Source organism: Trachypithecus francoisi, unplaced genomic scaffold, assembly GCF_009764315.1.
Source record: "Trachypithecus francoisi isolate TF-2019V2 unplaced genomic scaffold, Tfra_2.0 Lachesis_group11, whole genome shotgun sequence".
Taxonomy (NCBI): Eukaryota; Metazoa; Chordata; class Mammalia; order Primates; family Cercopithecidae; genus Trachypithecus; species Trachypithecus francoisi.
The window spans coordinates 77,556,578-77,570,728 of record NW_022681456.1 but is presented as its reverse complement, the minus strand read 5'-3'; the positions used below and the strand labels follow the sequence as shown (position 1 = coordinate 77,570,728).

Sequence of the window (14,151 nt, the reverse complement as noted above, 5' to 3'; positions counted from 1 at the left end):
CTATTTTGTCTAGAAATTATTCAACTCCTCTTTGATTCCCTTCTTCTCCTTCTCCCTTGGTTTTTTGATTCAGTAGTTTCTGGTAATTGGATCTCCTAAATAACTCCTCACTCTAGGAGTTGCAAAGTAGCAATGAAATTGCTTCTTTTGGCTGGGCATAGTGGCTACACATCTATAGTTCCAGCTACCTGGGAGGCTGAGGTGGGACTATTGCTTGAGCAGGAGTTTGAGGCTAAGTGGGCTATGATAGCACTTGTGAATAGCCACTGCACTCCAGCCTAGACAGCACAGTGAGACCCCATCTCTAAAAAGTAAAATCTTGCTTTGCTTGGGTTGCAGGATGTTATTTATTTATTTATTTATTTATTTTTGAGATGGAGTCTCACTCTGTCGCCCAGGCTGGAGTGCGGTGGCGGGATCTCGGCTCACTGCAAGCTCTGCCTCCCTAGTTCACACCATTCTCCCACCTCAGCCTCCTGAGTAGCTGGGACTACAGGTGCCCAACACCACGCCCGGCTAATTTTGTTTTTGTATTTTTATTAGATATGGGGTTTCACCGTGTTAGCCAGGATGGTCTCAATCTCCTGACCTCATGATCCGCCCGCCTCGGCCCCCAAAGTGCTGGGATTACAGGTGTGAGACACTGTGCCTGGCCTATTTCTTTATTTTTTGAGACAGGGTCCTGCTCTGTCACCCAAGCTGAAGTGCAGTGGCATGGTTGGCTCACTTCAGCCTTGACCTCCCAGGCTCAAGTGATCCTTCTACCTCTTAGCCTCCAGAGTAGCTGGAACTACAGGTGTGCACCACCATGCCTGGCTAATTTTTGTATTTTTTGTAGACATGAGGTTTCTCCACGTTGTCCATGTTGGTCTCAAACTCCTGGGCTCAGGCCATCCACTCGCCTTGGCCTTCCAAAGTGTAATTTTTTTTTGTTTTTTGGAGATGGAGTTTTGCTCTTGTTGCCCAGGCTGGCATGCAACAGTGTGATCTCTGCTCATTGCAACCTCTGCCTTCCAGGTTCAAGTGATTCTCCTGCCTCAGCCTCCCAAGTAGCTGGGATTACAGGCGCCCACCACCATACCCTGCTAATTTTGTAGTTTTAGTAGAGACGGGGTTTCTCCATGTTGGTCAGACTGGTCTCGAACTCCTGACCTCAGGTGATCCACCTGTCTTGGCCTCCCAAAGTGCTGGGATTACAGGTATGAGGTGCTGCACCCAGCCCAAAGTGTAAATTTTTTAAAAAACAATTTACTTTAAACTTGAAAATGTACTGATTTGGCTAAAAAAATTTTGAAAATCTAAAATGTACTTTAAAATATTACTTCCTTCCAGCACTTTGGGAGGCCGAGGTGGGAGGATTGCTTGAGCCCAGGAGTTCGAGACCAGCCTGGGCAACACAGTGAGATACGGTTTCAATTAAAAAAATAAAATAAAACATTACTTCTTGTCTGAGGATGTTCTTAACTCCCCAAGGCAGAGTCAGAAGTTATGGGTAATTATAGCCTCTTTGCTGTGCATACCCATTTATTTCTATTGTATTATTATTGTTTTCCCATCTGTTAGACTGTAAGCTCCTTGAAGATATGGGCTTCTCTTACTCATTTTTATATTTCCAACTTCTGGCATATTGCCTGGTACATGTTAAGGGCTCAACAAATGCTGAATGAATCCTCTATACTCATACTTTTGTCTATCAACCTTTTTTTTTTTTTTTTTTTTTTTTGAGGCGGACTCTCGCTCTGTCGCCCGGACTGGAGTGCAGTGGCCAGATCTCAGCTCACTGCATGCTCCGCCTCCCGGGTTTACGCCATTCTCCTGCCTCAGCCTCCCGAGTAGCTGGGACTACAGGCGCCCGCCACCTCGCCCGGCTAGTTTTTGTATTTTTAGTAGAGACGGGGTTTCATCGTGTTAGCCAGGATGGTCTTGATCTCCTGACCTCGTGATCCGCCCGTCTCGGCCTCCCAAAGTGCTGGGATTACAGGCTTGAGCCCCCGCGCCCGGCCCTATCACCCTTTTTATCTGTGCCCTTGGTTTCTTACTCCTCACACTTGAATTTCCGACTACCTGCCGCATTTCTCCATCTGGAAATTCTACTAGTGCCTGAAACTCACAAATTCTAAAGGAGTCTTTATTTTCCTCTCAGCTCTTCACCAATTCTTTTTTTTTTTTTTTTTTGAGATAGTCTTGCTTTGTTGCCCAGGCTGGAGTGCAGTGGCACGATCTTGGCTCACTGCAGCCTCTGCTTCCCAGTTCTCAGCGATTCTCCTGCCTCAGCCTCCTAGGTAGCTGGGATTACAGGCACACACCACCATGCCCGTCTAATTTTTGTATTTTTAGTAAAGACCGGCCCAGGCTCGTCTCGAACTCTTGACCTCAGGTGATCCGACTGCCTCAGCCTTCCAAAGTTCTGGGATTACAGGCGTGAGCCACTGCGCTCAGCCTCTCTTCACCAATTCTACTTTTCTTTCTAGTCCTTCTCTCAGTTTATAATTTACTATCCATTCAGTTACAAAGACTTTTTACCTTGGACTCCAAGGTAAAAATATTAATAAGTATATTAATATTATATTATTATAATTATACAATATATAAGTATATTAATCCTTATACTTTCAACCTTTCTGTATCTCCGTATTTTATGTGAGCCTCTTATAAGCAGCATATAGCTCATATAAAAACAAATCCAATCAGACAATTTTTATTTTTTAAGTAGAACATTTCTTTCATCTATACTGCTTTGTTATTATTATTATTGGCAAAGTCTCACTCTGTCATCCAGGTTGGAGTGTAGTGCCACGATCGGCTCACTGTAATGTCCAATTCCTGGACTCAAGCCATCCTCCCACCTCAGCCTCCTGAGTAGCTAGGATTGCAGGTGTGCACCACCACACTCAGCTAACTTAAAACAAAATATTTTTGTAGAGTGGGTCTCACTACATTGCCCAGGCTGGTCTCAAACTCCTGGTCTCAAGTGATCCTAATGCCTCAGCTTCCCAAAGTGTTGGGATTACAGGCATGAGCCACTGAGCCTGGCCTTAATTGTTATGTTTGGATTTATTTCTTTCATCTTATTTTGTGCTTTTTATTTGTCCCATTTTTTCCTGTTTCTTTTATCCTCTTTTGAATTGATTGTTTATTCCACTTTTTCCACTACTAAATTGAAAGTACTATAATATTCTCTATTTCTATTTCCCTAGTAGTTCCTGTAGAAATTTTAAATGCATATGTGATTTACCAAATGTAAAATTAACATCTTTACCTTTCTCCTGAGTAATCCAAGGCCCTCAGAACACTCACATTTCAGTCATCCTTCCTGACATACATGCTATTGCTGCTGTGTATTTCAGTTCTGGTTTTTGGCTCTCCAATGTGTAATGTTTGTTTAGATTTATCCTCTTTTTACCTTTTTTTTTTTGCTCATTATTCCTTCTTGAATTTTCCATCTAAAATTTCTTTCTTCCTTACTGAATATATGCCTAAGAATTAGAATTTCGAAGGTGCTGGGGCAAAATATTTTTTTTTAAAAAAATATTTATTTAAATGTCTGATTACCCTCATTCTTGAAAGATATTTTTGCAGATAGGCTAGTCTATGTTTATAATTACTTTCTCTTGGCACATTGGACACCATTCCAGTCTTCTGTCTCCTGTTGTTCATGTCTTTTTTTTTTTTTTGAGAGGGCGTCTCACTCTGTTGCCCAGGCTGGAGTGCAGTGGCGCAACTGGCTCACTGCAAGGTCTGCTTCCTGGGTTCACGCCATTCTCCTGCCTCAGTCTCCACCTGTGACTACAGGCGCCTGCCACCATGCTGGCTAATTTTTTTTTTTTTTTTTTTTTGTATTTTTAGTAGAGACGGGGTTTCACCATGTTAGCCAGGATGGTTTCGATCTCCTGACCTCATGATCCACCCGCCTCGGCCTCCCAAAGTGCTGGGATTACAGGCGTGAGCCCCTGCTCCCAGCCTGTTGTTCATGCCTTGATAAGTCGGTTGTTAGCCTAATTGTTTTTCCTTTGAAAATAATCTGTCCTTTCTTTCTGGCTATTTAAGGATATTCTCTTTCTCTGATTTTATTTTATTTTTTGATCTTTATTTTGGTGTGTTTAGGTATGGATTTCCCTGTTTATACTGCTTGGGATTTATTTTTTGGGGGGTGTAAAAAGTAAAGCAGAGGTTCCTCCTCAAAGACTTTCCTCCCCATCTAATTAGGAATAAATAGTGACTTTTTTAAAAAACAAAATTTATTCAAAGACCTGTACTAACATTCTTAAATATCTGCTAGCTGTAATAAAGAAATCAATGTACTTTTTGTTCTTAGCTCCCACAATTTAACCTAAATATTTGCCTGACATGCTTATACTGGTCCAAACAAGCATTAGGTCATAGCCTGTTCCTTTTCCTCATTTGAAGGTGTTTTTACCTTTCTCAACATTCCACAAGTTACTTCTTCCTTCTTTTGTTCTCCTCTGCCTTTGCCTCTTTTAAAAAGTTCTAAATGAGGCCAGGTGTGGTGGTTTACGCCTGTAATCCCAGCACTTTGGGAGGTCGAGGCGGGCGGATCACGAGGTCGGGAGATCGAGACCATCCTGGCGAACACGGCGAAACTCCGCCTCTACTAAAAATACAAAAAAAATAAAAATAAAAAAATTAGCTGGGCGTGGTGGCGGGCCCCTATGGTCCCAGCTACTCGGGAGGCTGAGGCAGGAGAATGGCATGAACCCTGGGGGCGGAGCTTGCAGTGAGTGGAGATACCGCCACTGCACTCCTGCTAGGCAAGACTCCGTCTGAAAAAAAAAAAAAAAAAAAGTTCTAAGTTGCTAACCAATCAAGACAAATACAAAACGTGAGGTCCCGTTGCAGCCAATAAAAACCAGACACAGCAATAAAATAGACAAGTCGGGTTATAAATGACCCTGTCTTCTATGTTCCGTATACTCTCATGGCGAAACTGCTGGCGAGTATACCCTTTCTGCAAAAAGTAAAAAAAATGGCCTTACTAAAAAAATTAAATTTACGTTCAAGTGCTATTTCTTTACGACACCAAAAAACAAACACTTTAAACAGGGACGACTTCTTTAATCTGTTCATTATCAGTTCTGGAAAATTCTTAGCCATCATTACTTCAAATACTGCCTTTATTCCATTTCCCTCCCTTATTTCTGGATCTGATTAGACATATGTTAAATGTTTTTACTTTGGTCTGACTTCCTTTTTCTTTCATGTTTTTCATCTCTTTATATTTGTGCCATAGTCTGTATAATTTTCTTTACTGTCTTCCAGTTTGCTATTTTCTTTTTTTTTTCTTTTTTTTTTTTGAGACGGAGTCTCGCTCTGTCGCCCAAGCTGGAGTGCAGTGGCCAGATCTCAGCTCACTGCAAGCTCCGCCTACCGGGTTTACGCCATTCTCCCGCCTCAGCCTCCGAGTAGCTGGGACTACAGGCGCCCGCCACCTCGCCCGGCTAGTTTTTTGTATTTTTTAGTAGAGACAGGGTTTCACCGTGTTAGCCAGGATGGTCTCGATCTCCTGACCTTGTGATCCACCCGCCTCGGCCTCCCAAAGTGCTGGGATTACAGGCTTGAGCTACCGCGCCTGGCCCAGTTTGCTATTTTCTTTCTTCCACTATGTCTATCTCCTATTAAACCAAATTTTAAAATTTAAAAATGTCTATCAAATTGAAAAATTTCAATAGTTGTATCTTTTATTTCTGGAAGTTTTATTTGGTTCTTTCGCAAATCTGCTTGATCAGTTTTATAGTATTTTTATTAATATTTTCAATGCTTTTATTTAACAATTATATTTAGCAGGCTGGCCACGGTGGCTCACGCCTGTAATACCAGCACTTTGGGAGGCTGAGGCAGGTGGATCACGAGGTCAAGAGATCGAGACCATCCTGGCCAACATGGTGAAACCCCATCTCTACTAAAAATACAAACATTAGCTGGGTGTGGTGGCCTGTGCCTGTAGTCCCAGCTACTTGGGAGCCTGAGGGCAGGAGAATCTCTTGAACCCGGGAGGCAAAGGTTGCAGTGAGCTGAGATCGTGCCACTGTACTCCAGCCTGGTGACAGGGTGAGACTCTGTCTCAAAAATAAATTATATTTAGCAAACTTATATGTTATATAATTTGGGCTGCAAACTCTCCTGGGGTAGTTAGTGGTTATGATTCCTCAAGAGTGATTCTTTCCCCACCAAAGTTCAAAATAGAGTATTTTTGCCTGAAATGAAACTTCTGATATGACTTTTAATTGTTTTAGGACTCTGGGGACTGGTGAACAATGCAGGCGTTATTAAACCAGTGACCTTATGTGAGTGGCTGAACACTGAGGACTCTATGAATATCCTCAAAGTGAACCTCATTGGTGTGATCCAGGTGACCTTGAGCATGCTTCCCTTGGTGAGGAGAGCACGGGGAAGGATTGTCAATGTCTCCAGCATTCTGGGAAGAGTTGCTTTCTTTGCAGGAGTCTACTGTATCTCCAAGTATGGAGTGGAAGCCTTTTCAGATATTCTGAGGTAACTCTCTCAAGTTAAAACAAAAACAACTATTGAGCACTGAAATATGTCCCAGGCATTGTGCTGGTTGCTTTCACCTATCTTATTTCATCACTCCTCAAATCTTGATACACAGATATTATTACTAGTCTATTTTATATAGACAACAGCCTCAAATTTACATATCTTTCCCAAAGTTCACCTACCATAGCCAGAATTTGGCAGAACTGTGTTTTGACCCAGGTCTTTATCTTCTACCATTATGTCACAGTTTAATTCTCAATATTTATTTTTTAGTTTTGAGACAGGGTCTCACTCTGTTGCCCAAGCTGGAGTGCAGTTGTGTGATCATCATGGTTCATTGCAGCCTCAACCTCCTGCACTCAAACTATCCTCCCACCTCAGCTTCCCTGGTAGCTGGGACTGTGGGTGCATACCACCATGCCCAGCTAATTTTTTGTAGTTTGCAGAGATGGAGTCTCATTTTGTTGCCCAGGCTAGTCTCAAACGCCTGGGCTAAAGTGATCTTCCTGCCTCAGCCTCCGAACATGTTGGGATTACAGGCATGAGACACTGTGCCCGGCCTGACTTTTATTCATGCATTCTTTCAGTTCCATGTCCTTCTACCAGCTGCTTCATTCTTTTTATAGAACCCCCCACCCCAGTATATATGTGTGTGTATCATATATATGTGTGTGTGTGTATTTATTTATTTTCTGAGACAGAGTCTCACTCTGTCGCCCAGGCTGGAGTGCAGTGATGAAATCTTGGCTCACTGCAACCTCTGACTCCCGGGTTCGAGTGATTCTTGCGCCTCAGCCTCCCAAGTAGCTGGGACCATAGGTATGTGCCACTACACCTGGCTAATTGTTTTATTTTTAGCAGAGACGGGGTTTCACCATGCTGGCTAGGATGGTCTCGAACTCCTGACCTCATGTGATCCACCCACCTTGGCCTCCCAAAGTGCTGAGATTACAAGTGTGAGCCACTGTGCCTGGCCCATTTATTTATTTTTAAGAGAGAATTTCACTATGTTGCATGGGCTGGAGTGCAGTGGCTATTCACAGGCATGATCATAGCTTACTACAACCTTGAACTCCTGGGCTCAAGCTGTCCTGCTGCCTTAGCCTGCTGAGTAGCTAGGACTACAGTCCTGCACTACTGCACTCAGCCTATTTTCCTTACAGTTCTTGAGAGAGAATCCTATTGGCTGAGTTCATTTTTTGTGTGTGCCAGGCGACACCACATTGTGTGACATTTTTGTGCATGGTTATTGGTAAGACACTGCTGGAAGTACTTTCCATCCATTAAATCATTTAACTTTCACAGCAACCCAATGAAGAAGGCATTATTTTTATTGTACATCTGAGGAAACTGAGGCACAGAGGTTTAGTAATTTGCCCATGGTCATATTGGTAATTACAGGCAGAGCTACTGTTCAGCCTTGCAAGGGACTCTCCTCCTATCAAGTCCCCTTCCTGGTCCAATCAGCTGTGGACAAGAGGCTGTAGTAACATGGTCCAAAATACTGCTGTGCACACTCCTCTTTAGCAGGGGCTGACTTTTGGGCAATTTCACTTGGAAATGGGCTGTGAATATTAAAGGCAACATGTATTGACTTTCTATGACCACTGTGATAAATTACCACAGGTAATTTATGGTATATGGTATTTTAAAGCAACACTTTTTTTTTTGTAATCAGTTCGTAACTGGTATCACTGGGTCAAAACTGAGGTGTTGACAGGGCCACATTCCTTCTGAAATTCTTTGGCTGTGGCTACATCACTCCAGTCTCTGCCTTGATGGTCACATCGCCTTTTCCTCTTTTGTCAGTCATCAAATCCACTTCTGCTTCTCTTATGAGGATCTTTGTGATTGCATTTAGGGCCAACGCAGAAATCTAGGATAACCCCCTATCTCAACAGCCTTAACTTAATCACACCTGCAAAGTCTTTGTCACATAAGGTAACATTTACAGGGATTAGGACCTGATCTCTTTGGGGGCCCTGATTTAGCCTACCACATACCATGACTGGTGTGTAAGTATTGCAATGTGAGTGTTACATGCCTAGGGAGGAAACAGAGAAATAGCCAAGAAAGTACATGAGTTGTTACCATGTGGTAGGCACCTCACTTGGCTTCCTGCCTATCTAACGTTCTGTGTACTGCCACAGGGCTGCTGTGTGATTTACCATCACCTGCGACTGGTCTCTCAGACTCCTTGACTCATTCCCAGACTAAGAGCAAAGATATATCCTTCCATCATTCAAATGACTATGTAATTCCTTTAGAAAATTCAAGTTCACCCTAGTTGTGCTCAGGATAAACAGGCAAAGGAAATTTTGTTCTATATTTGCATTGGAGTATTAAAGGGGAATGGAGACAAGGTGTGGTAGAAATCAGAGTGAGAAAACTCCAAGGAGAAGTGGAATTTAGAGGAGGAGAGTCACCTCTGGCTGCAAAGCCCTTTCCTCTTCTCCATTGCATATGGGCACCTGGAGACTGTTTTTGAAGCTCTAACATGGAAGGTTTTGGTTTGGTAAGCAAGGCTTTTCCCTTAGAACAGTAATTCTTAAACTCTAGCATGCCTCAGAGTCACCTGGAAGGCTTATTAAAACAGATTATTGAGTCTCACCCCCAGAGTTTCTAATTTAGTAAGCCTAGACTGGGGCCAAATACGTTGCATTTCTAAAATGTTACCAGATGAGATGATGCCATTGATCCAGGGTCCATACTTTGAGAACCACTTCTTAGAGGTCATAATGCTTTGTGGTCTGCCTCCTTATGGACCATTATTTCAAACGTTTCTCCTTGCTGTCAGCTTGAGCTTTGTCTTCTCCAGCAAGGCTGCCTGAACCTGTAGTTTAGGGAACACTCCTCATCACTGTCCCTAGAGCTCCTAGAGTATGCCTCTGCCGTGGTGCACAATGCTGTCTTACTTCTCTCGGTGTAGGTGGCACTTAGTGCAGTACTTAGCCTATAATCAGCCCTTGATAAGTATTTTTGGAACTGTTTGTTGAACTAACTTGAATATTCTGGAACTGGCAATTTTAATGCTCACATCCTGTTTCATTAGTGATCTCTTAGTCAACACACTATCATTTTCCACAAGCCCATGCTTTTGCATGTGGAATTCCCATTGCCTGGTTTGTTATTCTTCCCTTTTCTTCACTTGGAAATTTCCTTTTGTCTTTTAAGATAATGGTCTCCAACCTTTTTGGCACCAGGGACCTGTTTCGTGGAAGACAGTTTTTTCACTGCCCCGGGTGGGGCTGGCGGGAAGAAAGAGATGGTTTCAGGATGAAACTGTTCCACCTCAGGATTCTTACAGGGAGCGCACAACTTAGATCCCTCGCATGCACAGTTCACAATAGGATTCATGCCCCTATGAGGCTCTAATACCTGGCTGATCTGACAGGAGGCTGGGCTCAGGCGGTAATAACGCTGGCTTGCCCACTGCTCACCTCCTGCTGTGTGGCCCAGTCCCTAACAGGCCGTGGACTTACCAGTCTGCACCCCAGGTTTGGGGATCCCTGCTTTAAGACTCAACTGAAATACTTTTCTCCTCACTGAAGACTTCCCTGACTCCCTCAGAAAATCTATCTGCACCTCCCTCTCTACTTTCATAGCCCCTTGAATGCCTCTCCTTTATCATTCTTTTGAGTTGTGTTGTAATTATTTACCTACTTGTTGGACTCACCCACTGTGAGCTTTCTGAGGTGAGGAACTGAGTCTTAATCTTCTGAGTTTGTGAGACACTTAGCACAGTGCCAGTCATAATAAATGCTAATTTTATTTATTGTCATTGGTATCCTTCATGCCTCTAGAGTCTAGCACACAGTAGGTACTTAACAACTCTTTATTAAATGAGTGATTCTAGAGTTGAATGGTTATGGTAGTTGGTGTAATAATTTCCTAATTGTTGGATCCAGGGATGTTTATATTTAAATTTTTTTCCTTTCCATTTCTTTATTCTTTAAAATATTCAGTAAAGGTATTTTATAATCTTTTTTATTTTGCTTTTCCTTCCTGAAAGCATTGAAATGGTGGTGGTTTTTAATCACAACTTGTGGGGTTTTATTTCAGGCGTGAGCTTCAACATTTTGGGGTGAAAATCAGCATAGTTGAACCTGGCTACTTCAGAACGGGAATGACAAACCTGACACAGTCCTTAGAGGAAATGAAGCAACGTTGGAAAGAAGCCCCCAGGCATATTAAGGAGACCTATGGACAGCAGTATTTTGATGCCTGTAAGCTTTTTTCTTTTGATAGGGATAATGGGTACCCTGTATTAGTCCATTCTCATGCTACTATGAAGAAATAACTGACACTGGGTAATTTATAAAGAAAAGAGGTTTAATTGACTCACAGTTCTGCATGGCTGGGGAGGCCTCAGGAAACTTACAATCATGGCAGAAGGCACCTCTTCACAGGATGGCAGGAGAGGGAATGAGTGCAAGCAGAGGAAAGCCCCATATAAAACCATCAGATCTTGTGAGAACTCACTATTGTAAGAGCAGCATGAGGGAACCACCCCCATGATTCAGTACCTCCCACCAGGTCCCTCCCACGACATGTGGGGATTATGGGACTATAATTCAAGATGAGATTTGGGTAGGGACACAAAGCCAAACCATATCAATACCCTTGCATGAAAAAGGGAAAAGAGGGTTGGTGGACAATGATTGGCAGATCCTTTCAGAACAAAGTTCCTTAAATAAAACTTTCCCAGAACAGAAGGAAGTCAGGAAGGTCCCAGTGCTCTCATGGTTGGCTTGGTCTGATGACTATCACAGTTGAGGAAGGGGACATATAGGCAGCCTGGGGCCAGGCTCTTCCCTGCCCTGTCCTCTGTGGGCACCCAAGCACTAGGAGCTATTACATATTTAGAGGCATGGAAGCTTGAGAGGGTGTGCCCCTTGGTAGCGTGGCAGGGCTGGTGTGAGATGTCTGCTCAAGTAAAGTGCAGTCTTCATCATTGTTTACCCTTTTGATAACAAAGGGCTTGTCCACAAACTATGTGTCTTAATGTGACAGGAGAAAGCATGTAGGTGGGAAGAGGTAAGTCAGTGAGGACAAGTCTTTGCAGGGCCTTATGGGCCATTCCCTGAGGCTATACTTCTCATGTTCAGGTGATAGGAGCCTTGTGGGAGTGGGACTGGTCAATTTCCTATACGAATATTATTCTGAAGACCTGGAGGAGGAGGTGGCAGTGAAAAATGGGAATGGCTTCTGATAGGTACAGGGCTTCTTTTCCAGATGATGAAAATGTTCTAAATGTAGATAGTGATGATGATTGCACAACTCTGAATATACCAAAAATTATTGATTTGTACACTTTAAATGGCTGAATTTTATGATATATGAATTATATCTCAAGAATGTTAAAAAAAAATTCCAGTTGAAAAAGTATATTCCCGGGCTGGGCGCGGTGGCTCAAGCCTGTAATCCCAGCACTTTGGGAGGCCGAGACAGGTGGATCACGAGGTCAGGAGATCGAGACCATCCTGGCTAACCTGGTGAAACTCCGTCTCTACTAAAAAATACAAAAAACTAGCCGGGCGAGGTGGCGGGCGCCGGTAGTCCAGGCTACTCGGGAGGCTGAGGCAGGAGAATGGCGTAAACCCAGGAGGCGGATCTTGCAGTGAGCTGAGATCTGGCCACTGCACTCCAGCCTGGGCGACAGAGCGAGACTCCGTCCAAAAAAAAAAAAAAAGAAAAAGTATATTCCCATATCTGTGTTGTTCTAAACATATTTTAAATTCCTCTAGTAACAGAATTGAGTTGTGTGTGTGTGTGTGTGTGTTTTTGAGACAGAGTCTCACTCTGTCACCCAGGCTGTGATCTTGGCTCACTGCAACCTCTGCCTCCCGAGTTCAAGCAATTCTCCTGTCTCAGCCTCCTGAGTAACTGGGACTACAGGCATGCACCACCAAGCCTGGCTAATTTTTGTATTTTTAGTAGACATGGGGTTTCACCATGTTGACCATGCTGGTCTCGAACTTCTGACCTCAAATGATCCACCCGCCTTGGCCTCCCAAAGTGCTGGGATTACAGGCATGAGCCACTGTGCCCAGCCATCAGAATTGAATTTTGAGGCCAGGCATGGCGTCTCACACCTATAATTCCAGCACTTTGGGAGGCCGATGTGGGTGATGTGGGAGGATTGCTTAAGCCCAGGAATTCAAGACCAGCCTGGGCAGCATAGTGAGACCTTGTGTCTATAAATAATAAACAAAATTAGCTGGGCATGGGGATGCATAACTGTAGTCCCAGCTATGTGGGAAGCTGGGGAGGGAGGATCACTTGAGCCTGGGAGACAGAGGTTGCAGTGAGCTGAGATTGCACCACTGCACTCCAACCTGGGTGTCAGAGCAAGACCCTGTCTCAAAACCCCCCCGCAAAAAAACCAACCAAACAACAAAAGAAAAATGATTGAGTTTTAAAATTAAAATTAAATAAAATCCAGACTTTAGTTTTCATTCTAGTGCATTACCTATTGTTTAAGTGCTCAATAGCTACATGTGGCTAGTGGCTATCATATCGGGACGCACATTCTAGATCATTCTATCTTGTAGAAATTAGATGTGCTTAGACTTCTGTGACTGCATGATCATAAAAATATAAGGAATAAGATTGTTGACCACCATTTCTTTTTTTGTATACAGTTTACAATACCATCAAGAAAGGGCTGTTGGGTTGTAGCACAAACCTGAACCTGGTCACTGACTGCATGGAACATGCTCTGACATCGGTGTATCCACGAACTCGATATTCAGCTGGCTGGGATGCTAAATTTTTCTTTATCCCTGTATCTTATTTACCTACATCACTTGCAGACTACATTTTGACTAGATCTTGGCCCAAACCAGCCCAGGCAGTCTAAAGAAAACTGGGTTGGTGCTTCTTGGAATGAAGACAAAAATCTGAAATTAATTGTTAGTGTCTCAGTAATCCTGATTTAGAACCCAGGCTTTTTGTAACAATGCATTTTCTTGCCTAAATTCATTTATCTGTCATTATCAGAGTACTAACATGTTTATCTTTCAGATATCCAAAGCTTACCACTTTAGCTGATGAATCTTTACTATTTCACCCCTTTTTTGATGACACTATTTTTCCAGAGTGAATCATTTGTTCTTGCCTTATTAAACACAGTAGATGGAAAACAATTTAACCTATTTTGAAGTAATTTCTTTATGAATATGAATAATTGTTCTATGCTTTAATAATCTATTGTGAAGAAACTACTAAGAAATATGTTAGTGTGTTCGTCCTTACTTGAAATGGGTCTGTATTATGGTACTTTTAATAAATATTTGATTTTTCTTTCTCTTCCCTTTTTGTCAGCAGTCTTTTTTCCCCAATATATTTCTTCCTTTTTTAAAAAGAAATTATTGGCCGGGCATGGTGGCTCACGCCTGTAATCCCAGCACTTTGGGAGGCCGAGGAGGATGGGTCACAAGGTCAGGAGATCGAGACCATCCTGGCTAACACGATGAAACCCTGTCTCTACTAAAAATACAAAAAATTAGCTGGGCGTGGTGGCGGGTGCCTGTAGTCCCAGCTACTCAGAAGGCTGAGGCAGGAGAATGGCATGAACCTGGGAGGCAGACTTGCAGTGAGCCAAGATCGTGCCAGTGCACTCCAGACTGGGTGACA

The 14,151-nt window shown here is 43.0% G+C and overlaps 1 protein-coding gene across 10 annotated transcripts in view; it reads left to right on the top strand.

Annotated features, from left to right (window-relative positions):
• Window positions 1-13,827, top strand: part of HSD17B6 (hydroxysteroid 17-beta dehydrogenase 6) — a 42,790-nt gene extending 28,963 nt beyond the window's left edge. For all 10 annotated transcript variants that reach the window (XM_033221631.1, XM_033221628.1, XM_033221629.1 and 7 more), the window contains 3 exons: window positions 6,252-6,510; window positions 10,576-10,739; window positions 13,158-13,827. In XM_033221631.1, coding sequence (XP_033077522.1) covers window positions 6,252-6,510; window positions 10,576-10,739; window positions 13,158-13,375 — 641 coding nt within the window. In that variant the 3' untranslated portion in view covers window positions 13,376-13,827. The remainder of the gene's footprint in view (window positions 1-6,251; window positions 6,511-10,575; window positions 10,740-13,157) is intronic.
• The last annotated feature ends 324 nt before the right edge of the window (window positions 13,828-14,151 follow it).